General features: G+C 46.7%; 1 protein-coding gene and 1 long non-coding RNA gene across 3 annotated transcripts in view; both read left to right on the forward strand.

The window, feature by feature from the left end:
• Positions 1-543: 543 nt before the first annotated feature.
• Positions 544-6,194, forward strand: LOC144151787 (uncharacterized). Its single transcript, XM_077682922.1, has 5 exons — positions 544-752; positions 2,353-2,459; positions 2,841-2,894; positions 4,898-4,930; positions 5,866-6,194. Exons 1-5 carry the CDS (start codon positions 641-643, stop codon positions 6,178-6,180), a joined length of 621 nt encoding a protein of 206 aa, XP_077539048.1. The 5' UTR covers positions 544-640; the 3' UTR covers positions 6,181-6,194.
• An 8,356-nt stretch (positions 6,195-14,550) lies between these two features.
• Positions 14,551-26,010, forward strand: part of LOC144152787 (uncharacterized) — a 36,241-nt gene continuing 24,781 nt past the window's right edge. For both annotated transcript variants that reach the window (XR_013319226.1, XR_013319225.1), the window contains exons 1-2: positions 14,551-14,805; positions 24,118-24,241. This is a non-coding gene — a long non-coding RNA (uncharacterized LOC144152787). The remainder of the gene's footprint in view (positions 14,806-24,117; positions 24,242-26,010) is intronic.

Genomic DNA, 26,010 nt, shown 5'->3' on the forward strand with positions numbered 1-26,010 from the left:
TGTAGCTATGGTCCACGCAATACATGCGGCGGCGCGTAGGGCGTGTGCGGCTCCTGCCGTCCTTCAGTCCCGCAGCCACAAATAGCGCACAATAGTGAACGACGCACACGGCACGCGAAAACGTGTTTAGACCTAAGTTCGGCTTAAGAGCATGCGCAGCAACAAAATAGGCTGTTGAGTATACGCGTACCACACTGCTGTTACTGTTCTTGTCCTTGCAAGCTTTCGCCCTTGAAGCATTCACGTTATTCCAGGTTCGGTAAAGGTTGCGTGGCAATGGAGCGTAAAATTCTGTGAACTCTACAGCGGGTAGCATCAATTTAAATCGTAGGAAAAAGTCCGCAAATAAACTGAATAATGTAAAAAAAAGAAATGGAACAGCGGATATGCCTTCAGAATGCAGAGGCTTCTCAGCTGCCGCTCGTGCAGATAGAGCCTGGTATGTGCGTGCGAGCGAAAGCCGCCAAACATTGCTACGTGTTGCCAAGAAGACTGGAAGCCGCTGCCCAAACACTGTAGGTGGCGTCATCAGCATGCGTCGGACAAAATAGGACGAGTCTGCCCAAATCGGTAGCAATGTGTCTTTCATGTCTGGAAGGTGTTTCTCAGAAGACGAAAAGGGGCACGTCCGCCACGGCAGATGCGCAGGGATATATCGCTCTTCTCGGGAACATTCGAAATGGCGAAGGGAGTGTGGAAGTTGGTCGTGGTTGCCCTCGTGATTGCCGGTGCTACTTGTGAGAATGAATTGGGTAAGACGAAGTGACCAGGCTTCTTCCCATCGCCAATCCCTTGGGTGATGAATTTTCAACCGAGTATTGCGTACATACAAACTAGAAGCTGAAATTGTTTTTCTTAGTTAGAGAAAAAATCTGAACCCTAGTATGAAAACCACCTGTTGACTCTGCGACTTTCGCAGAGTGAACCGTCTTGCTTCACTTAGTGCTAAAAGAAATGTGAAGATTTTCGGTTATCTTATTTCAAGCAACGTATACCCGAACGACGTATCCAATATTCTGGTAACTTATAAGGCCAACGCAGTTTTTTAGGAGAAGTTTTACTTTCGGAATACTCGTGGAAACATAGAAACAAAGTGCGTTAGCCTCAATGCCAACACTGCTTAATTCTAAACTAAGTGTGAATGCGTTTTCCGGTTGTGAATTTTCACTCAGACTTTCACTGATTATTATCTCCAGTGGTACAGCGACAAGCCTAAAACACTCGAGATTTCAGCGTCACAAATTTGACTTTGATACACTTGCTATCCAACAGACATGCTTTTTGTGGGCATTTGGTCAAGGAGGCAAAATACCATCTTGAAATATGGCCCACACGATACATTAGTTACGTTTTAAACTGTTGAATCTCCATGACCTCATGGTACGCCGTAGATGGCAATGATCTGATGTTCCTGGAAATTAGGAACGAGTCTTTGAACCGAGAAAAAAGGGACTTAGAGCGGGAATGCCGACAAGAGGGAACAAAATGTGTGGTGCAATAGACACACGTTAGTCTAATGCAGCAGCTCTCGCTTTCCGGCGAAATGAGAAAAATTGGCAAAAGCATTCGAAAACGAACAATTTGTTAACGAGTGTCTCGCTGGTGCAATCGCAGCCAGAACATCAAGACGTCTCGGCGAACTAAGAGCCCCGAGGTTCCAGTGACACGCGGGTGTAGCACGAGGTGAATTCCATTGAATATGATTAACTAAACAGACCTTACCATAACTAGACTTCCGATGCTTGACTTGAATTATACATAGGGTCAAAACTGCTCAGTTCATCCAAGGATTGATGTATGCATATCCCTACCTGTTACACCACAAACTGTCCTAACGTGCTTGTGAACTTGCTAGCTCAGATTCTGTCTACTCCGACTCTCGTTCTATTACCAACAGTTAGTCGCAGCCTCCACGTTGGCCTTTCCTATTTCTAAGGCTTTCCCACCAATTATGGAATCACAATTTAAGACTTACGGTACAGATCTTTTTGTTTGTTGGCCTTCAAGCTGGGCCGATTATTTGTATTTACAGGAGCCAGACAAACTCAGTAGGGGTCGAAGACATAACGTAGAGAAAAACACTAAAATAAGTTAGCAACATTGAAAATCTCAATCAAAATGCATCCTTTAGCTCATAAAATGCAAAGAACAAGCAAATAATTGTCGAATCATTCACAGTAATTATCCGCAGTTCCAGATTCTGGGGATTGCGGATAATTACTGCCTTTCTTCCCCCGTCCCGTATCCAAGGAATGCTAGTACCCGTAGTTGGTATTTTAGAGCTTTGTTGAGAAAGGTTATTTATAAGTTGTAGAACAGCCGATCATTGCCACCTGTCATTTTTTTCCGCAGACTTCAAGCTCCAACTCCTGTACGAGGCTGTGGACAGCGCTCTGGACAAGCCCTTAGTTAACCGGCTTATCCTCTCCGTCTTGCGAATTGCTGCTGTTGGCCCAAAGGTACTTTAACAACGGCCTGGAGACCGCTGTTCAAGCATGATCACCTCAGGCTCGTTCTTTTTTTTTTTTACTTCAATGCGTTAAAATCCTTTTTTTTCGTTCGTCCAAAAATTAGGCCGTTTTCCCCTGCAGCTTGCCAGAAGCTCTGTATGAATTCAAACTTTAATCTCCGTCATAGTGTCGCATGCACAAATAATTTAGCGCTGTTTAAGAAACCAAGCATGATTGAAATTCCTGCAATTACTACCGCAGTTCGCAGGATAGACAATCATCAGAAAGTTAACGAATATTCTCATCTTTTTCCTCACATGCATGCCTGTACCGTGCCGGCTACGAAACACGCCACAGTGTCGTGTAACTGCTTATATTTTTTGTTTCCAGAACAAGAAGATCATGAACACGTGCTACGCGAATGGAAACACCGACATACATACGGTAAGGCGACGGTTAATTTAAAACCACGAGTTACGGCCGACCATTCGATTCGCTGTGCACCACCGCAGTAATGGAAGCATTGAGAAGTTACGGAGCACATGAGATTCACATAGGAATCTTGGAGGACATTTCAAAGCGACGCAGGGACAAGATAATCATTCATCAGAAAAGTGGAAAACTCCTTATCAGGAATGGCGTCGGGCACGGTTATCCCATCCCTCCAAAATTGCTTACAGCCTCTCTAAACGGGGTCTTTACGTTAAATGATTAAGAGAAGTCCGGCATAAAATTAAAGGGAGAATATCTGAGCCACTTCAATTTGCGCATGACGTTGTCTTGTTCAGTGAGTCTCAGGAACAGGTGCTAATAATGCATGAGGAACTGCACCCAGTAAGCGCTGTCATAGGGTTCGCGAGGCTTCTTCCTACAGTTAAGAGAGATATTGAGGAATGGGAAGTAATGTTGGACTGACATGCAAAAATCCTCAGCTTTAGTCTGAGTAATGAGACGCTTCAAAAGGTGGACGAATATAACTGCCCTGGACAAGTTGTCAGTACTAATCCAAACCACTAGAAAGAAATTCGGAGCAGCAGTATTATGTACTTCAGAACTTTATTGTCGTTACAGAATGGTACATCACCAGAATATAGTCAATACAGAAAGAGGTCCCAGAGTAATGAACTGTAGGGTGCATTCGGCAAGCAGTCTAAGTTGTGAACACTAAGTTGCCTGTGCCAGTGAAAGTAATGTTATACAATGAGTGCGTACTGCCAGTGATGGCTGTAATTAGCGCCTTACTGCATATCTTGAAAGAAAGTTAGGTTTGTCCAATGAAGTCATGAAAAGAACGATTAGAGTAGCTCTTATGGATAGAGAATGAGTGTCTTGAACTAGGGAACAAACTCGGGAGCAAGACATAGCTAAAATTGAGTCTACTTGGAACGGGCGTGTAATGCTGAGAGTTGACCACAAATGTACCATTCGGGTAACAGAGAGGCTACCGATGGAAGGGACAAGAAGTACGGGAAGATAAAATGTCTCCATGGATCCATGGAGGGATAAAATATGAACATTCTTTGGCAAGGAGTGCATTCGGACGTCGTAGAATAGGAGTGGCTGGAAATATGCGGGAGAAAATTTAGCTAAACTCCAACTACTTCAACTGAAAATGTTACTTTGGACACGTGAGACACAGAGTGATCGCTTCATATGTCACGTGTCCTGAGTAAAATTTGCAGAAAAGGGCCAAGCACATGTACGGAGAACAAAGCATTTTCGCACGCGTTCCCCCGCTCCGGAAACCGGCCAGGCAGTGGTCATGAACACGCATGAAGGCTACAGGCCCGGTTTTGGGGAGAGAAACAACGCGCGCGGTAACGCGTCGCTCTCCGCACATGTGCTTAGCCCTTCTGTCCAAGGAACGCGCTGTTTGCAACTTCGTCGTCCTTATCTTGTATTAGCAGCGAAGCCGTTTAGAAATTCGTTTATTCCGGTGTTTCCCAAAACTCAGTGGGACAGGGTTACCGGCACGATTCGAACCTGCGTCTGGTAGATCAACAGTGTTTGAGTCAGTCGTCTTACCCACTTTGCTACGACCTTGAGTTAGTCCCTGAGAGTCAAACGGCTTAATCACCGGGCTGTAACTGTAGGGAGAGGCATCACGTCCCGTGCTCGATACAGAACACGTGATAGTGTACACGTTGCTTCTGCGGGTGCCTAGTTTAAGTGTGCATGTTCTATTCGTTCGTCCTGCTTCTCCGATTTCCTGCTTATAGCTACTAAGACGGAGTAAATGCTGTTGCGGCAGCGAGGCAGAAGAAATCGGCTGCAATCGTGGACTTAAACCGTCGTGACGGTCGTGAAGGTTGCGTATACTTCGCTACCTTCAAGTCTTACGCGTTAGTGTGAGCTTCCTTTATTTTTTTTTACTGTCGAAATGTATTAAAATAATGGAACTAGCCGTGTCGACTGCGTAATGTTACCCGTTTTTATTTTGCTTCCAGATGCGAGTTTGTTTCACCGATGCAACAGGAATTGTGAGTACACTGAGCTGAGATTGTTTTGTGACCTCAGGACCACGCTTTTACCTCGCAGGCCAGTCTGCTGTACGCGCACTTAAAGGATATCTACAAATGTACAAAATAGTATTACTGTAGTTATTGTACAATGGCCAGGTTTATCTCTGTGTATAAATCTACGAATTCTGCTCCCCTCTCCCAGTCGCATTTACTTCGACGAAATGGGTTGGTTGCTTTTGATCATACCAACGTAAGATAATATATGGTTGTATAGATAATGAACTCCAACCCTCTAGTAAACATAGACATTGTAAAGCCTTACTCTGTTAGTTCCCCCTTCGGGCACAAATAATTTTTCTACATACACTTGTGAGTGCTATGAAATGAATTATCCCAAGACCAAAACATTTCGTGATTTGCATGCTACAGCTCTTCATTCATCGCTGCAGCCTACCAACACAGTGATTGATCCGTGGCCGTAATATAGGCTGTTTTTATATTTACCTACTGCACCATAAACCATCTTTTATTTGGCCGGTGCTGCAGATGTGCGCTAAGCAACCATGTATTCCTTTGTAGCACCATTTTTATTTTCATCTTACGCTCTCATTGAGTTTTTTTTCTTCCCCCTCCTGTGTAATGCCAGGAAGACAAGCAGCAGGACTGGCAGATTGGTGAAGTTGTTCCAGCGTTCGCAGACTGGACAGTTGCAAACAATCGCATTAACTCAATGTAGTATACATTTTATGCGATTGTCGTGAGTCAGACTCAAGTCTGAAGTTTGTCTGCGAGTGTCCACACAAAAATACCACCGATTAGAAATCGCGGCTGCCTGATATGTATTCCCCTTTTCCGTACTTCGCCCAATTCACCATCACGCTAGCCAGTCAGCTCATTTTAAGATTATGTTGGCCACGTATCGTGTTACACGGCCTGTTTCGTGCATTTTCCAGTCTGTGAATGGCGTATGCAACAAGGAAGGCATCGCCAAGTACATGGACAAGAGGTTCCGTCACATGAATAACTTCATCTGGGAATTTGCAGTCGATTTGATGGGCTGCAGCTGCTTCAAGAAGGCAAGTGTAGTTTATCATCATCACAACATAATAAAATATACTTTCAGTCGGGGTCACCATCATCGCCATCGTTTGTCTTCCCTAATCAGGATACAGTTTTCTCTGTCGTGGTTACACAATAAGACATTGCCGCAGGTGGACTTCACCGCAACGCTCCAGAACTGCCAATCTGTGTGCGAAGTTGGTGAATGACGAGGTTAAACATGCGATTAAGTAAAAAGAATGAAGTCTGCACAGAGAAAATATTGCAAATGCACGCTTTGCGCTGTTGTACGCTTTACAAGCATCGCGCACTTGGTCACGCCGATTGGCTGTTGTAGAGCCTTGCGGTAAAGCCCACCTGAGGCAATTTCTTGGAGTGTTAATCGCTGTTCCACCTCCCTTGCATTTGAAAACGCCTCACATCTTTTCACGGAACCGACCTTTGTTTTCGTCTAACCTTATAAAACCAGCGTGGTAGGAGTTCTACAGGGTCTGAACGAGAAATTACTCAACAGCAATATTTGAGATTTGCTTTACGACAGAAGTTTCATTTTAGCTAACCGCTTGGCAAAAGAAGCTTTTGTGCAGCGTGACCCAGATTTTATTGCTAATTTCTATCATCGGACGATAAAAAAGTTATGTCACGTACCCTTCTTCTTATCGGCCATCTTTTTTCGCACCTAAATGCGCAGGTATCGCATGTTCCTGCTCACATGGCGGTTAAACATTGAAAGTGGGCTGTTCCCGTTGTGGGAACCAGTTTATAACGCACGGTTGCTGCTTTGAACATAAAATGGTTGTGCAAAACTTTCATCCCGCACTGTTTGCATATCCTCTTATTTGAGGTTACGACTATTCTTGATGTTTTTAACGTTTTTCCCAATTTCGAATGCGCAGATGGAAGAGCTTGTAGAGTGCATTACCTCGGCTGCATTAAAGGTGGGCCTTCAATCTCTCGTCAATCACGTGGTTGGCGGTAGTATTGCGGAAATACTCTATGTCAAGTGGGAGAAGAGTACGTAGGAAAGAGATATAGAATAAAATTTATTTTAGTGACTCAGGTCCGATCCGCGACATTCCTGTGCATATTTAGAGGATGGGGGTGTTCCACGGTCCTTGTGGCAGGCTTGGCAGGAGTGCGCAGAGTGCTTCGATGTGGGCGGCTAGCCAGCCGGGACCACAGGGCGGCCCATAGATTGTCAGGAGGAGCGCCCCAGCTCGACCAGGACTATGGGAAGTCAGGCTAAAATATGTGGTGGAAAGAAATGTGGGAGGCGAGATGGTAGGTAGCGGTTGGTTGTAACGTTATGCTACCACAGAAAACAAAAGCATTAGTAATAAGTAATTATTGATTGCTTATGTTGTTGCACATACTGTATTAGAAAAGACACTGTCACAGTAATCCACATTTGTCGCTCCAAAGAAGATGAAATCCTGAAATTTTGTTCCAAAAGAAGCGTGTACCTAAAAGCTCCGCCTTATGCGAAGTAGATAAAATGAAAATGTCTCCAAAGAATACGTAAACCACGAGTAGCGTCTCAACTTGAGCAAGATTTTTTTAACTTTTCACTTTAGAATTATTTTCAAAAACCCTTTACATTAAGACAAAATAATTCTGTACTTTGAAACGGTGGCACAATTCTGAAGTGAAACTTTTTTTACCTTTGCAGATGGCTTGCCATTCAGTGGAATAACGATGCAAAACATCGCTCTGACTTCGCACAACCTTACCCTCACCCGTCAAAATAAATTAGTTTTAGAAGCCTAGCAGTATTCTACTGAAATAAAGATTGGTACGGGACAAACTTTCCCGCATCAAGTGTCCGCGGCAAGTGTTCTGTGAGTGAATGTGAGCTTAGTGTGGCACTTAAATTCTGATGCGAATGAGAGTACCGATTAGCGTGCTCGATTCAAGTGTTTTTGGTGCAGTTGCTCCCGTTTTTTTTCGTGGTCAGCTTACATATTTAAGCGAACCCCTCAGCAAGCCTTAATCTAAATGAAAGAAATCCACTTGAGTGTTTTTTTTTAAATCTTACTCTCACCCTTTCTCTGTTTCTTTCTTTCTCTCGCTGTCTCTCTACATCTGGCTGAGCATGGGACACGCTAATTTATCATCCGTAATGTGCGGTCATAAGGCCGCTATTGGCTCATACAAACTCTCTGATCACTGGCCCAAGCGAGGGCAAAGATTTGTGACAAGGGTTACTGCAGGAAACAGGCAAGTTTAACTGCAATCGCGTGGAAGCGTATTCGAAGGGCAAGAGAAAATCTGGTGTTCTTTTTTTTTCTTGTGTTTTTCGCTCTTGCAGTTTATTTTTCAGTTCCATTTGAGGGGACCTTTCTTTCGGGATTATTTATTTTCCTCGAGAAAACTGGATTTTCCCGGCGCTCTAAATATTGAATAGGCAAGATACGGAGTTTTGTGTGTTTTATTTTCTTAATTCTTATCTTCTAGCAGCGGCCTTCTAATGTATAAATACGCGTGGATCTGCCAAATCGCTTTGTTACCCGGCTAACTCGTACAGCAGCCACAAATGCATCGCTCTTTAGATATGGAAGAATATCTCACCCTTACCGTGAGCAGTAGGGGAAGGAACTGTCCATCTCCGTTCCTGACACCCTCTTTCGGATGTTGAAAAGGGCCGTTGTGGTAGGAGTTTTCAAATGAGTCTTAAAGTGAGGACTGCACACCACGTTTTGATGCTCTCAATAAAGTTTGTTCTCTCTCTGCCTCGGTAGCTCTCACCAAAAGTTGACTTCAGAAGAAACGCGCAATTTCATCACAATTTCATACGGGTGGCCTGTCGAAGTGTTAGCGGGGCAGGGGCAACGGATGCGTTTGAAAAAGATTCGCGATTTTGTTGCGCCGAGCAAACCCATTCTGCTCAAGAACACGGAAGTGAGTTAGAATATTTTGGCCACATTGCCTGCCTTTGTTAAAAAAAATGTATCAGAAGAAACACGGTAGTTTGCACACCTAATTTAGCGATAACACACGGATCCTCATGCTGTTCTCATAATCACGTAGTGTAATTGTCGTGCGCCCCCTTAATGAGTGTTATGTGCTAGTGTGATTACTGTAGCGCGGTCCCTTGGGATTCGTCAATCCGCGCGCCCCAGAAAAACACGTCCACTTGCACTCCAGAATGCCTCCTCATTCCGTGTATTCAGGGTAAGCGAACATCCGGAAAATTTATTATTGAACGCTTTTCCTGGTTTTACCCCGATTCTGACAAAACCCAGATCTCGCCATCTACACGTCTATGACATATATGCGCGTAATGTTTACACTGTGATCTTGATTAGTTCGTTCGGCATCCGAAATCCAGAAATAGTATTTTTCTTTTGTGGCTCGTTAATGATAAACGCGTTTTTAAGCCGGGAAGTAGCCCTGGCCCTTCCGTAAGCTTTACAATTCAGGCTTCTTTCGGCATAGCTAATAGTCCAGCAATTCGCGCTCAAACGCTACGCGGTGAATCCTGTGTTCACAGATGAGTCCTGCGGTACGCGGTGAACCACGTACGGGCGTCTGAGACACTGCGATACGCAACAAAATTAGTTGATTTCTGCTTCTGTTTTCTTGCTTTTTTAAAACGCGAAGAAACATAACCGTAAATGTTATCTTCTATGGCAATATCTGGAGGGCTTTACCATTGAATAAATCAACCTAGTTTTGGCTGTTTTAATATACTAATGTAAAAGCACCGTCAATAAGCACCGTCAAATGCGTTTTTGGCAATAAATAAAACGACCCAGTGAGGACCGAACCACCAACCTTTGCAACAAAAAACGCGTGCATTACCGCTGCACCACCTTTTTTTGTAACGAAACATTTATTTACACAGATGTACATATATACATGATACACTGACACGCACGAGGCGTTGACGACGGCACACGTGAGTACTGTCGCGACGTAGCCTGAATTTGGACACCTTGCATTGAGTCTTCGCTTAGTCACAAAATACACAACGCAAAAGACTGCAGGTGCAACACAGGGGACAAACAGAAAACTATGTCGGTGCCAAACGCTGTGAAATCAAAAGGACAGAACAGAGAATGCTGAGAAAGTACCTTGTTCACATGCGGGTGTATACGATGGGTTGATGTAACGGATGCCTGATCAGTGGAGAACAACGTTGTGAAACCGTAATGGTAGGACCACCCATGAGTCACAGCCGTTGCCAGCGATCCATTTCTTTTTCTTTGAAGTTCTGCAGGGCTTGGCAACCCTTTTGCGGTGAGCTGCGAAACTCTGTGTCGGCATCTAGTTCCCCCATAGCGCTCATGGTCCATTCAACCTTTGCCGTAAAGTGCCGCCAGGCAGGCTTGGGGCCTTTAGCGCACTCCACTGCGCTCACTCTAGCCCTCCACAGAGAGTGGAGCCCAATGACGAGCACGCAGTCTCGAAGCGCTTCGTTCCCTACGGGTCCACTCAGGCGCCGAAGGTCTGACCACGACAGGTCCCATCGCTCAGTGAAGGCAGTCCGTGGCTAGTCCCAGAAGACGGCTGTGGTGTTACATCCAATGAGGAAGGCTCTGCCGTTTCCCGTTTTCCGCAAAGAAGGCACCCCGCGTGCCATAGAGGAAGAAACCCCTATCCTCCAAACGCGCCTTCGTCGGCAGAACTCACATGTGAAGGCGGAAGAAGTCCTTTGTACTGGTGGGCACAGGGAGTTTTCTTATTCTTTTAAAGACGTCGTGAGGTGTTGGGGGTTGTCAGTAGAGCGGGGTGGAAGTGATACTTAGAGAGATAGAGAGAATCTTTATTAAAGAGGAAAATGCAGAGAGGTCTGCCGACATCAGTTCGCATACATGCTACTCTGCGGGGAGAGGAAGAGAGGGGAAATGGTAGTAGGTGTAGTAAAGGAGAAGAGAGTAGTAGTAAGAAAATAAAATAAAATACGGTCCTTCTTCAGGATGCTGAGTTCAAAGCTTCTTCAAGTTAAAGAACGACTACAATTTCGTTGACACACCAATGTCCTGAAAAAATTTGAAACGCGGACAGGGTTTTTTCGCTGAGCGGAGGGAGAGGGCCATGGTCCAAGTACCAATCTTAGTGTCAATGGTACAGGGTGGAGGCAATCAATTTTATGTTGTAAATGGCACCTTTAATAGGCATAAGCAGAGCACTCCAGTAATATATGTTCAGCCGCTTCAATTGAACCACCATTATCGCAATATGGGCTTGATGTCTGGCCAATCCGATGTAGATAGGAATCTGTTAGTGCTGCATTAAGACGAACCCTATGGAAGAACGTCTCCAACTGGCGGGGTAGACGTTCTGGCAGCCGCATTCTGACATATGGGTTTATGGAATGTAAAAAACCGTAATGATACTGCGGCAAGGACCATAAACGGTTCCTTTCCGACAGAGCTAGTGCATTTGCCATTGTGGCGGCATCATGCTTCGTGAAGAAAATTTTTTCTTTTTCTCATTTGTAGGCCCCTGCGTGCAGCCTCGTCCGCTTTCTCGTTTCCCATGATGCCGCTGTGGTCTGGAAGCCACTGGAAGGTAACGCGATGTCCAGCGACGTATGCGAGATGGTGCGGTGGACATGTTCGTGAAAGCTGAAGCAGCTAGCGCATTGTAAACTTTGAACTGCTGCCCTTAAATCAGAGAAAACGGTCCAACATGTCGGCGGCTGGCGTAGAATGTATCTAAGTGCTTCTCTAATCCCATATAGCTCCGCCGACGCAGGCGAAGTCGGTCGCTCAAGGCGATATGATAATGCTTTTTCTTTTGATGGAATACAAATTCCCGAGGAGCTGGATTCAGGTTTTGCCGATCCACCGGTATAAATGTAAGTTGTTGCAGAGTAAAATCGGTTAATATGTGCAAGCGTCATCTGCAGTAGGCCAATTTGAGGTATATGTTTTTTTAATCAATTCCAGGTATGAATGATTTTATCCGGAGAAGCGTCAGATTCCAGGGCGGGAAGTTCCGTGGCATGGTAGGTGGTGCTTGAGGTGGAATTGAAACATTAATACTTTTTATTGTTTGTCCAAAGCTAGAATTAGGATTCTGAACAGCAATACGGGACAGGAAATGGGTTCTTGCATGCAGCGTATGCCTCAAATGAACGCGGAGCGTTTCTTGGAGCCGTAGCACGTCCAAGGGGAGGCAACAGGCTTCAGCAGTTGTCCCAGAACACGACGAGCCTTTAGGAAGTCCGAGGCATTTTCTGAGGCAGTTATTCCTCGCCGCCTCCAGCTGTCTTTTGCTTGTAGGTGTCAGTTGCAGCAGGACAGTAAGGCTATAGCACAACACGCCATCCACATACGCCTAGAACAGCAAGACCATGGAGCGACAATCGCTGCCCCAGTGGCTGCCCGCAAGATACCCAATAATTTGCGATGCAGTTAAGATTCGCTTCCGTAGCCTCTGCACTTCAGGGGCCCAAGAAAGGTCTCCGTCTGAGAGAATACCAAGATATCTTTGGGACCGTCCGTAATGCAGAGGCGGGCCACCCAGGATTTAAGGATATCTATCCATGCATTTTCGAGCGAATGCCATGGCGACGCTTTTTTCTGAGGAAAGATGGAGTCCTTTGGGCACTAGGTATGCAGATATTTTTGCAAGCACCTTCTGAAGTTTGTTTTGCGTTACCCTCCGGGATTTTGATGCACTCCAAATACAGATGTCGTCCGCATAGAGAGTGATCTTGACGCCACGGGGGAGAACACGCTTCAGGTGAGTGAGCGTGAGATTAAACAGTAAAGGGCTTAATACAGCTCCTTGGGGTACTCCTCTTTTTATTTCAGGATATGATGTTGGGCCTTCTGCCGTGCACATGAAGGGTTTTCGTCCTTCAAGGTAATTTGAAATATGCGTATAATCTTCCGCCTATTCCAAGTTCAATAAGGGATGCTAGTATGGCATCGTGATAAACTGAGTCGAATGCTGATTTAACGTCTGATACTTATGTTACGTGTGTTCATATGGGGGTAAGTGACTTTGCTTCTTTGGAGCGCCGTGCAGTGCCTAAGCTTGTGCGAAAGGAGGAGGAGCAACTCACGCAGTTTTTCCCTGTGAAATAAATTTATGAAGGGTGAGTTCAGCTTCACTCATGTCTAGCATTTTGGCTTCGTTTCTGCTTCATTGCCGCGACCCATAACTCGAAACCTGCATGTAACGAAAACCTGGATGTAACGAAAAATTGCGAACTTTCTTCAACTTCGTTACGCCCAGGCTTAACTGTACAACCCTAGAATTATCGGATGAATTTTTTGGCGAGGTCCCGCACAACGATTTCTCCGCACACGGCCATCTTCTAGGACGACAGGCGTTATTAGCTAGTGTCGTGTTAGGGGCATCAGCTCAGCTATTTAGCACCCGGTGTGTTTGTTCACTGGCCGTAACACTTGTAAGCAGTACGTGAGTAACGCGCCTCTCCTTTCCGCGAGCTCCTGTCGAGGGGCGGCCGAGGGTCGTGATCGGCCCCGCCATGAATTAGAATACGCCGAGCATGTGTCGGATATCGATTTTCGCTTTTTTTCTTACCTGCGCCTCACGGGCAGCTGTTGTCTGTTCCGGCAGCCCAGGCCGACTCCGCTGCGGCAGCTCCTAGCTGACGGATGGGGGCTTGAAGCCGAACGAGAGGGGAGGGTGACAGCGAGAGAGGGAGAGGCCAGAGTGATGTGGGCGTTCGGCACCTGGCGGGAATTACGTATACAGTGGCCGTCCGCCATGCGACCCCCTGGGACACGCCGAGGAGGCCTGTGTACTTGCCTCCTTGTCAGCCTTTGTCTTGGTGAGCCATACACCAGTTGGTGTGTATCTGCATGACAATGGGGTCAACGTAAGCCTTTTTTCAGCGTAGCTGGACGCTAAATAATGTTTGGGGCTGTTGCCCCAGCAGTGCTGGATACGAGTAACTTATTTCTTGTTTTTTATTTCGTTTTATTTAGGCGGAGGCACTCACAGGGGAAATTAAAAGAAATGCAAACAACGGAGCGCACAGCCTACAATGCATGCTGCACCATCTGGCTGCAAGGTCAGTAAACTTCGCGCATGCGCACTTCTTCGAGAGCGTTTGAAAGTGTGGCCTACATTTATGGGACATGCTTGATCAGGAAGCGGCGCCGGTCTTCTATTTTGAGGCGCCTTTTCACGCTGCGTCGCCACTGAGCAGGATGGTCGTTGAAGGGCATCATGCTGGCTGCAATCAGCCTACTGCGCGCTTGGCTCCCCAATGTACTAGATAACATGACGCTCAGCGGTGACAGAGTATAAAAAGACGCCTCAAAATAAATAACCGGCGTCGCTTCTTTATCAAGCATTTCTCCTAACAGTAGGCCACACTCTAAAACACTCTGAAAGAACTACGCATGCGCGCAGTTTACTGACAGTGCAGCCAGACGGTGCGGCATGCGTCGGAGGCTGTGTGATCCGTTGTTCATATTTCTTCTAATCTCCCCTGTACATTGGAGGGGGAGGTAGACGATATATGGGCAGATAACTGATTTTGATAACTTATTTAAGTCTAAAAAGCGATTTCGGGCGTTACGATCTGAGCGAACGGGGATTGACGTCACACGAGATACAAACGCTGTCACGAATGAATGCTGGATTGGTGACCATCGTCCGCCATTATCCAGGACCACTTTTTTTAGCGCTGTCTAATCAGACGCAGTTCGCTCATTCTTTCATCGCTAGTTATTTTTCGAGTCCCTGAGTCGATCTGGTGCCCGAGTTACATGCGTTACTATCGCGAGCTCAGGGAACTTTGGCGACGCATACCTCAAACCCTGTGCTGGAGTTGGAACACTATAGGAGGTGTGGTGACATGGTGACTGTAAGGACGGCATAGGGCCATGTCGTAGCCCAAATGAGTACGTACAACGTTTGAAGCACCCGTGATTATTTCGAAGGCCTGTAATATGACCGTGGCTGCGTCGGGGAGAATGTGAGCTGCTTGACTGCCGTCTGCGGTCGGTTCCTCCGCTTGTGTCCTTTCAAGCTGCATAGCGTTAACGTGAATATGGCCTTACGTGAAAGTATCTCCCGCTCCGGATGCACAAACGCTAGAATTGGATGTAGTATGTCACTAGAGTGATGGCGCTTGGCCTTCTACAGTTTAGAGCCTATTTTCCGAAACGCAGTGCAATGAATAATGTGTTAGTGCATAACTTTTACGCGTGAAATTGGGCTCTGTCTGTTTATCCAACAAGCCAATTTAAATACGATTTAGCACGCTATTTCATTCAGTAATTTTTAAGCTATGTATAAAGAAGGGCATAATGCTACGATAAATTCCATTAGGCGGGAATTCTGCTATGAATTACGAAATTTGTGCTAACTGGACACACAGAGGAAGTAAGACAAACAATGCACAACTAAACCATTTATTTGTAGGAAAAGAAGATGCCTTAAATAGGTTTCTAACATAACATAAAACCATAAAGGCAGATAGTAAAAGCGATAACAACACTACAATACTAAGATCCCGCCTACCGCATGCTGTCTAAAAAATGATGTTCATTGCTAAAAAGTGATAATGACGGTTCACTGATGCACCCTTCGCGATTTCTTACGGAATTCTGCTAACACACCTTTACCGAATATTATCAGATGAAAGTAATGTATGTGCCTGTGTTATACAGAATGGATAATGCCTTGCATAAAATAAGTCGCCAGGAGCGAACAGCTGAATATATACGCGAGCATGAGCGCAGGATGCTCGCCCCAAGTAACGTTTAGCACGTTTAACAAACTTTCGTCTATTAATCAATCACTCGGCAAATAAATAAATAAATGTGTTGCTTCATCGGCGGATGGATGCGGTGAGAGAGCGACCAACAGCCACGACTTAAGCTCTTTAATTTTGGGAAGAAATGTCGTTATATCTTTGCGCGCGGCAAAGATCAAAGGACGTTCTTCGCTGGCTCCTGATACAGTCACGCTGTAGCCTCCTGAACGAGCCAAATTTATGTCTTCCGAACGCCTTTAAGGGTTGAATTATAGTCCCGATACGGAATGCACGCCTCTGCATTTCCTGTCGCTGTTGTTTGTGCTTCGGCGTGCCCCATCAGAAATCTGTGCCGAGCTACATCAACGTGTCGCGGTAACGGAAAGGTGCCTGTAGCTGTCGTGCCGCCCTTGACAGAATCATCTGACCTTCTGGATACATTGGGATGCCCTGGATATTCAGTTTATTTTTTTGGTGTGTGTGGAGATGTGCGTGTAGCGCCCACTGGTGGTGACACACAGCCGGAAAACGATGATTGCTTTTAGTTTCTCTGTGAAGCTTATAGCGCGAGAGCGCTGGGTTCATGTTGAAACATGGTTTACTGACGTTAGGTTTCCCAAATCGTAAAATAGCGTCGGTCGTGTGCGAGGCCTGCCATTTGAGGGGACTGCGAAAGTATTCCGCGTGACCAAGAAAGTAGTTGGCAGGCAACGTCGTTATGCCGGAGTGTGAATCAAGGTCGTGAATCAAGGTCAAGGTCATGGAGGAAAGGAATGCCGCACGAGCAAGGAAAGAAGTTTCCAGGCAAAACCCTAGAGTGTCGGCGGTTGGCGCTGCCGGCGGGAGTGTGTACGAAGCGCGTCGTCTGCTACGGCGCTTCACTTTTGCCGCTGCCCCTTGTGACCCCTCTCACAAATGTCACATACGCATCGCAGAGAAGCGTTCACACACACTGCAAGGGAACCCCGCTTGCTCGAGCCAGTTATGAACACGGACGCCGATGATCTGACATCCGCACTGCGCAATCACAGGCATCCTGCGGAATTTACACACAGTTACAACACGCGTCACGCAAACGTATGTGTTTGCCATAAAGCGCAAACTCGCCGCGCTTTATGGCATACACACGCACGCATGACTAACTCCTGGCTAGAGCACTCGGACACCATTTTGTACGATCGGTTCTGGCTGAAATAGAAAGAAGCATTTTATTGAGCTCGAAAGTGAGATGGGAACCCTAGTCCGGGAATCCATGCGTTGCCCTAGCTATCCTGCCCCGTGTCACACTTTCACGCTTTGGTCCTCGAGTTGGCAGCTTGTCACAGCGTCTAGCTCAGGAAAGGAACGGGTGGAGAGGGGTGGTAGGGCTGGGTTGTGAGCGCATTTCAAAATTACATGCTAGGGATTACCTAGCTGTGGGCAAAATGAGTGTAATGTGGGAAAATAAGTTGGTTTTTATGGTACATAAAGCAGCGCTAAGGACGAAGACGAGGCAAAGCAAACGACACAGGCACTCGTGCTGTCCAGCACCTGTGTTGTTCTTCGTCCCTCTATATATCGCTGTTTATGTTGCCAGGTTCAGCCAGTAACGAACTGGACCGCCAACTCGACACCGCCTCAAGGGAACAAGTGTAGTAGGGGCGACAAGGGAAGGTGCCCAAAGCTTGAGGAGACGCGTTTATTGAGACCTCCCAATAACAAGTTCGTACTTCTCCTCTAACCGCGCGCACTGAGTGCGTCACGTGATGAGAGCAAGCCCATGGTTACGCGTCAGGACAAATAATTTAAGCGTCAGGACAAAGTCGGAAGGAAGCTCGCGGGATTTCCGGCTCGAGACGGATGTGACCGGGTGGTTGGGAAAGTGGTGGCGTACCGTACGATGTCCTGAGAGGCCTCTCCGAATCGTCACCGAACAAAGTGCGCCTCGCGTATCACGAGAAAGGGTTGGGATCCAGTCCGAAATCAGCCAGTCGGGATAGGTCAGCTACCAAAGAGGGCGGAGCGACCCAAAGGTCGCGATGGCTCCGTGGCTATATACTCGGGAACAGATCAAGAATGGCAATAAGCTCATGTACGGTATCACTCCGCCTAAGCGACGGACCCGGATGTCAGCGGGCGCACGCGTTTTGAAAGGAGATTTCTTACGTAGTTTGTTCGTCGTCGCTTCAGTAGTTTATAAGCATATTAAGTCCAAGAAATTACGGAAACGGCTCGTTCCATCTTCAAAATATTCCCATCACGCACTAGTTCCGCCGCGAGAAGTAACACCCGGCTGTGGTGATGAGGCATAGCGGCGACTTCCGTTGGACTGGGCACTGGATTAGAAATTGGACACCAGAAAGGAAAATTTCTACGATAATTCCCAGGGAAGTGCTTTGCTTCTTGAGGTTAGAGCAGGTTGCTTGCGAACTAAGAGCTTTGTGGGGAAGTACTTATTCACAGAATGATGGGGTATGCGTGGTCTGCGGAAAAGAAGCAGAAACTATGCGCACATAGTGTTAGAATGCGAGGGTATCCATCTAAATCTGCATGAGGGGAACATTCGGCTTCCAGAAGCCCTAGGATTTAAAGGGGCCCTGAAAGGCATTTTGAGCACACTAAATGAACAAGCGCAACCATTAGATCGGGTCATCAACGTCCTCTGTGCCAAGTATTACTCTTTTACGCGCAGCGGAAAGCTCACACTTTTGTTGCAAAGTTTGTCGTTTTTTTCTCACCCTTTCCTTCGTGTTTTTGGACGCCGCCATCTTCACATGTCTACATCATCGATTCCCAGATGTTCGTCATGAGCTAGACATCCTGCTATTGGGCGGCTTTTTCACGCACTTCCGGCAAAGAGATGAGTCGTCTGCTCAGCGTCGGCTCGCCGGCTGATCTGCCAGCGGAGTGCCGGAGTGCTTGGGCATTTTACGACAAACGAAACAAGTGTTACACTTGTTTCGTTTGTCGTAAAATGCCCAAGCACACAAACAAACGCTTAACCGTTTGTATTGAATGCAACACGGCCATAACACGACATGGATATTCTGTTACCTGAGTACGTTCCATAAAGAAAGCGTTGAAGCCCCGTGGCACTTCTTTCGTGCAATCGCAGAGAACGCCCTGAGCCGAATGCCCGGGTTTGACGCATACATTTTATTCAACTTCAAAACAATCCAGAGATGCGTTTCTAACGAACACAACGTCACAACATGCGTTGAAAGTCTGAACCACGATTTACAGAGGATGGGTTGCCTCCTGCCCGTCGTAAATTCGGTACTCACCTCGCGCGCGCTTTGCGGGGACGAACAGCAAGTCACTTAACTCTGGCGCACAAGCCGATGGCTTTTAGCCACGCACACTGCACATACCCCATGCGAGGTTGAGTCGTACGTCGCTCGAGAAAGATAATCCACACCATGGGAAGCACTATCCACCCGCAGAAGCACAACGTCGCATTTCATCGCGAAACAAAGGCGTCCACAACACACACACACAATCGCCTCCTGTAATGCCAGACGCATCTCGCACTTCCCAATGGGAGTGAGTGGTACGCCTGCAGTGCCCACATGTCGCGAAGTGGGGCCCCAAGCTGAACCGGGATCACGCAACCGTAACTGGCTTCTGGAGTGGTTTGTGCCTTGTTGCCAAGGAAACCGATGTTTGAGATTGTCAAAGAAACGGCGCTCGCTCCAGCGCTAGAAAGCTCAGAGTCACGGCGGAGCATATTTTGCCAATGTTGCCGCTCTCCGCCACGCGTCGCCCCAAGCTGAACTGGCGTTTTGTGCACGGGTTCAGTATCGGCTTAAAATGTCTTTTTCACATGCCGCCGGCAGGAATTACCACCGCCACAAAATAAGACCCGGCACTAGCGGGGCCACATCTGATACGGCGCTTTTTGGATAAACAGTGCGCGGTGCTTCAAGGGAACGAGCGCACGACCCTCCCCGTGCGGCTGCGAGTTCGCCGCCGATAAAAAGTCACGTGCCGCCAGCAACGTACACCGCGAAAGGGCAAGGCCAGGCCGCCGCATACACGCGGCCAGATTTTTCGTTCGCTTTTCCAGCCTTGAGGGATTCATGGTGTCAACAAAGCTTGCCCGTAGCAGACGACAGTCTGAGCAGCGCAATAGCGGAAGTACGTCACCGCTGCGGAGCGCAGCATCATGGGAGGCAAAGCTCGCGCGCCGTCAACAGCGGAGAGTAAGTCGAAAGGAGGAGGAAACGTGGAGCGACGATAATGCGCGGTTTTTGATTTACGATTTCTCAGCTAATACTCATCGCTTTAACAAAATTCTTGCGGGAGGACATTGCAAATACATTGCTTTATTTGGGTACATGTACATCCATGCATCGGCGGAAGGTATTTCAGGACCCCTTCAAGGGTAGCACAGCGGAAGTTAACTTCAAGGCTGTCGAGGCGACGAAAAGAAGATTAGAGGGCCGATGGATGAAAAACAGAGAGGGGAATATTGCCTAGGACAGTTACCACCTTTAACAGGAGAAAAAAGTATCTTGTGCTTAATATGTTTTTTGTGCTTCCCTAAGCAGCGCTAGTATTGAACCAAGAGTATAAAACATAAGTATATTAGTCCTTTTTGGTAAGATGACACGTCATCACCACGCTACGAAGGGGAAACGAATAGCAATCATCCTCATCATCACCTTGCCGTTCTTAAGTTGTACCCGAGTATAGCTGGCCTTTATAAAGGGAAGAAAAGGGGAGATCGCCGCGCGACAATGGGACATAAGGAAGGTGCAGAATAGCGGCTAGCGTACGCTACGCTACGGTCGGCGCGTACCGGGACCTGACTGCGCATGTGCGCATTCGTTCCGCGAGGACGAGCGGCCCGCCTCGCCGAGCCCGCGCATTTCTTCCGGTGAGGGGTGATCCTCCTCGCCACGCCCACGCGCATGCGCAGCCGGGTCTCACTACTGGCCGACCCTAGCGTAGCGTACGCTAGCCGCTATGCTAAAACTTTCTTTACGTTGAAACTACCTGAAGTGAAACTACCTGAAGTTGCTGGATCAGTGGGTTTAGCTGGGTACAAGGACAGCTGTAAGGGAGAGCGCGGTCGGTGTCAATGATGCACGGAGGGTGACAGTATAGAGATAATGTTAGCCGGGTTATGGGTCCGGGTTCCGGATTACACGGCCTTATGTTCTCGTGTTCGTGCTGCGTATCACCACCTCTATGACCTTTATCGCCACGGAATGGTTTCAAAGAACGGATGGTGAGTCTGAGCGTCACGCTCGTCGATCTATCAAGCGTAAACGACGCCAAACTCAACGTGCGTACGTCGGCCCCGAAGGTAGGGGCTAAACTAAACTGAAAAAAGGGACAACCAAGAATAACCAGCACGCCCCTCTGTACCGCTCGCACTCACCTCAGTGCAACGACTTTAATATTTTTATTCTGTATCGCTGGCAACTTTAAAATGGAGTAACCATAAATTACACCTATTGAATTATCCACCTTGAATTGAACACGTTAATACGCCTGCAAGCGAAAGCTACAACCTACCTCTCAGTTAGCGTACGCTTTTTTTGTTCCGTCTTTTCGCAGTATCCTTGTCAAGCAACGTGTGTGGCGACAATGTAAGTACCTGAGGTTCCATTTTTTTTCGGGTTTAAAATGGATTTGATGACTGAAATTCCTTAAATATGCATCCAGGGAGGGGGCGATGTAAAGGAATGAAGAAATGGACATGCTTACGTTGCAGATTGTCTAAAAAATATCGATTTAGCGGTTATGGGGATATTAATAATGTGGAAGAAGATTCGTCAGTTTTAAGTGGACCCAAGAGAAAAAAAATGCTAGAAACTCTGTGTGCATCATTGTGTAATGCGTAAGCATACGCTGCCCTGCTATACACCGTGCCCCTTTAAGGCAGGCTACACTACAGTCACAAATGCATTGCTGGGAAGTAATTTTCTCTGGGGAGTATAAGATGTATCATTAATGGAAATATGGATGTCGGAAGTCATAAGACTCGATGTATCCGTGTGGAGTACTATACATCGAACACAATTAAAAATGGATGCAGGTCCCCTCAACGTGAAAACTGTTAGAAGGTCGTAGCAGCGATTCGCCAGTGTACGTATACGTATGGAGTACTATACATCGAACACAATTAAAAACGGATGCAGGTCCACTCAACGTGAAAACTGTTAGAAGGGCGGAGCAGCGATTCGCCAGTGTTTGCTTGACCTTCCCAACTTTAACTGCAGGATACGATTTCCTTCGCTGTTTTGAAGCCTTGACAGTTTCCTTCTGATGAAGCTGGGGACTTTGGTCTCTTCGTTGACGCTTGACTTCAGCTTCACGTTGTCGCACAGACGAATCAACCCTCCGGCGTCGCTCTCTTTCGCAATCAAGCGCGCCTGGTCGCTCGTACCATGCCAACTATTCGGCGTCCATGGCAGGAAAGACCGGCTCTTTGTTCGCAGGGTCTATTCCGAAAATCTGCATCGCCCTCTCTTGGCTAGTTTTAGTATCAGCCTAAATGCGTGACGCCTAACGACATTGGGCGTTGGGCGTCACGCGGAGCACTTTTGGGGGCGCCGGGCCACTAAAGTGCTCGGCAGTATAAAGGTATGCATTACTACTAATGGGAGAGGCCTTTGCTCTGCAGTGGGCGTATATAGGCTGGTGGTGACGATAATGATAGTGATTATGATTACTACACACAAATGCATTGCTATGAAGACATTGTTTAAGGCAATAAGCAGCGTGATAAAACAAAGCATGGTGGCCGTACGGATATTACAATCCTCCATAAGAGCCCGTGTATTCACACAAAGCGCTACACACCCAGCCTTCTAAACTCGGCTTCACTACTGCACCCAGGTGCATTGCTGCGGAGACACCTTTTGAGTGGAAGTATAAGGAGTGTAGTATCCAAATAGGAAGGTTTGTAGCGCCTCTTCATGAAGACGTTTTGGTGTGCCCCAGGTGCGATACACCAATTGTTACTGTAGGACCAACAGTTTTATCCGTTGAGTACAGATTAAAAATGCTTAGGCATTTAAAACACTGTTTCATATACGGGCGCACATGTTCATGCATTCTGAGGTGAGGCTTGGCGTCACGCAGGCAAGCGTAGCCTAAAATGGTGCCGTGCTCGATCCGGCGCGCAACTCGTTCCGCGCATGCGCATTGATATTGTCTTCTCGCGTGGGCAAGGAGTGACTGTGCAATGAGTCACGGGGATTGGAGGGGAGTGAAAGGGAAGAGATAGGGTTGTGTGTGCCATAGAGAGTCCCATTTCACAATACATTGGATGCGCCTTTAGTGCATCGCGTTTGCCTGTTCTTGACTGTGCTATCCACGCGCTTTCGAAGCGTGCAAAGTAGCCAGAAATTATTACACGTGTGATGCCAGTGGTTTGAAGCTGCGAGGCTCGCGCTATTTTTCTTTTCTTTTGGGAACGAAAACTTCTGAAATCATGCCGAAACTAACGCACAAACCTTCCATCTCCTGATCGCTCTTTTCCTGCCAATTGCTGCTGCGTATAAGCAGCGCATGCCGTTTTACGTGAAAGAGAACAAGCGTACGGCACTTTAACAGATGAGGCAGCATATCAGATATGGTGGCACCTCACGAAATTCGTTATCTGTCTCGGCGAATCATTTACATTAAATGACGGCGGTAGGTCGCTGCAGTGCTGTTTTACCGTTCTCTGTCATAAATCTGCCGAAGGAATCTAAGAAATCGGCAGGGTGCAAAATTAAAAAGGAAGTTTTGTACAATGCAGTCACCTTCTTGTTCTTTTATTTTATGCCAGAAGTAGCTAAGGTGTGACGAAAAAAATACATTTATATAGATATACTTCTAAATAAAATGATCAAAACATTTCAATGTCTATCTAAAAATCTAAATACCTAGAAGTATCTAGATATTAAAACTTCGTATCTAAACTCTATATAAATATTTTATGTTCATCTTGGAAACAGAGAGCAAAATTACACAACACAGAGGGGCGAAGATAACGACGAACGCGTGTCGTGATTGTCGGTTGTAGTTGAGTGTTCGTAGTGAGTGCTCGTCATCTATTTTTGCCAGTCATCTATTCCTATTTTTTTTTACCACAGCAATGGAAACGGCCACTACGTAAGTAACCTCTCGGTATTATGCACTGCTGCCTTCTTTCCTGTAATATGTAGTGACTGGAAAACAGCGCAGCCGGTTACGCGTTTTTAGTTACAACATGCTAACTCGCCCAAGCTGTCACCCTACAAGCTCGTAAATGTTGCTTGTGGCAGATGTTTTTTCTTATAGCGGTTTCGCCGGCGGTAGCGCTAAGAACTTTTTTTACTTTTAAATGCTGTTTACTGTGTTTCGGAGCGATGAATGGCAGCAGTTAACCCATACGTCTGTCGCTTTTGCTTGAACGCTCCCCCCCCCCCCCCCCCCCATGTATTTTTATATTTTCCGTGCTCCTTCTTCAACGTATCTCTTATGTCGCTTCACGCAGCTGAAAAGCTCTTCAACGAGGTAAGCCCTCAGTGCACGCGGCGTGATAAACCACACAGTTCCTGATGATTCTACCGTTCGTCGCCTTCTGTCACCTAACCGCCAGGTTTACAGCAAGCTATATCGTAAGTACTCCAATGCATTTGGTTCCAAGAACTTGCGATATTTAGTAGAACTTGATATGTCTATAGGCACTGGACAGCGCCCGGAGGGCGACACGGAGCCCGCGACACCTAGCGCCACCTTCGGCAGATACGCGCAAAACTAGGTCGGTCCCCGCAAGCCAGTACGTTGCTGGCTGGGGCGCGCTCCTCTCTTTGCAGCACGGAGGAAGCATATGAGTCGCCCATTTTGGGTTTAAAACTAACTACGAGATTGTACAGTAATTCTGCCAGACAGTCCAGGTGCATGAAGAAGGATTTATTCAGTTGAACTCGCGTATGGGAAGGCAAATAAAGACCGTATGGGCGTGACGCCCAGAAGCGAAACGCTTGCACAGCCTTCCTGCGGGCACAACTTTCTCAAAATCTTCATGTTTTACTTCAAAAGAAAACGTAATTTATATTTTTGAACTCTCCAAAAGAGGAGGTTTTGCCTGCAAATATATCAGACGTTGCGCGATGTTTCCGCGCGGGGTATTCCATCCATGTGAGTGCACCTGCACTGGCGACTTCGTAACTACTAACGAACCACATGGGTGTTATATATCGGTCTTTGATTCTAATGTGATGCTCCATACATGAAATTCACATTTGTTTGTGTATATAGCGGAAGCGCTGACGTTAATAAGTGAAACGCACCGTGGAATATGAAGTCTTGAGGGCTTTCCAGTACTTCGTATTCGGTCCAGTGCCGATTTTGAATCCATGACTTCGATTATAACATCAGCAGAATATTACAACGGTGTGTCAGGCTCGACGTGTTATTTGCTTTTCATGTATCGTCATCATGCGGTTGTGCAGGAGCAATGTCAGACGGATAAATATCCCTATTTCCAGACTCACGGATACGGGAAAATGGATAGCTTTCAGTCTATGTTGCGCCCTCTGCCAAGAAACATTATGGGCTTCCAAGTGTAGCCCAGCACGCCAGCGCTATAAATACACGTCCCGAAAAAAGAAACCATTCCCGATAAGGCTATCACAAGAACTTCCATTCGGCGAGGAGGGGTAAGGGTAGGTGTTAACAGAACATCTAATACGCATGCCGGAATAAATTACTGAATTTTCACATTCTGTGATTTTTCTCTTCACGTTAACGGGTCTGGCATGAGGCCTCTGTTATTAAAGAATAGTAACGCTTTTATTACCGTTAACACCTTTGCAGCAAAAATCACGGCGAAAAACTTTAGTTCACCGAGGACACCGCTCACTGGTCCGGAGTGACCGCAATCACAACGAATAAAATTTCTCCCCCTCCTCCCACCTGCCTCCTCGAACGCCAAAATTTGGTTCAACGTTTATATATATTTCCAACTTTTAATGCTGCACGTTCTATCTGTATTTTTCTTAGCTTTTCCGTGGCTTAGACAACAATTTGATAGTTGCTTTTGCAAGAAGAGACGGTGATTTTATAATAGCCGATAGCTGGCGAAACATTTGGGAACGTCAACTCCTTAAGTTTCCGCCCCATATATCTTTACACATATATTTAATACTGTGATATAAGCACACGAAGTATTAGATAAAGCAGAGTAGAACCGCTGAATCATAAATTACGTTGCTAGAACCAGAGTCCTTCAATGCCTTTCTGGTCATGAAAGTTCGCCATCACGCTATGGGAGAGCTTCGTACGCTGCCGCGCTGCGGCGCTGGTGTTGATCGGAGGGCAGCCGGAGGCGTGGTCAGAGCTCGTTTGTCAGGAAACGAACCACGGAGTAAGATAAAACAGACAC

This window comes from Haemaphysalis longicornis, unplaced genomic scaffold (assembly GCF_048455015.1).
Source record: "Haemaphysalis longicornis isolate Haplotype H1 unplaced genomic scaffold, Haemaphysalis longicornis Haplotype H1 scaffold_9, whole genome shotgun sequence".
Lineage (NCBI taxonomy): Eukaryota > Metazoa > Arthropoda > Arachnida > Ixodida > Ixodidae > Haemaphysalis > Haemaphysalis longicornis.

Coding starts and splice junctions, on each gene's coding strand:
- LOC144151787 (XM_077682922.1), top strand. CDS start 641: ATGCGCAGGGATATATCGCTCTTCTCGGGAACATTCGAAATGGCGAAG. Junction 753..2,352: donor TACTTGTGAGAATGAATTGG/GTAAGACGAAGT, acceptor TTTTTTCCGCAG/ACTTCAAGCTCCAACTCCTG. Junction 4,931..5,865: donor TCACCGATGCAACAGGAATT/GTGAGTACACTG, acceptor TGCATTTTCCAG/TCTGTGAATGGCGTATGCAA.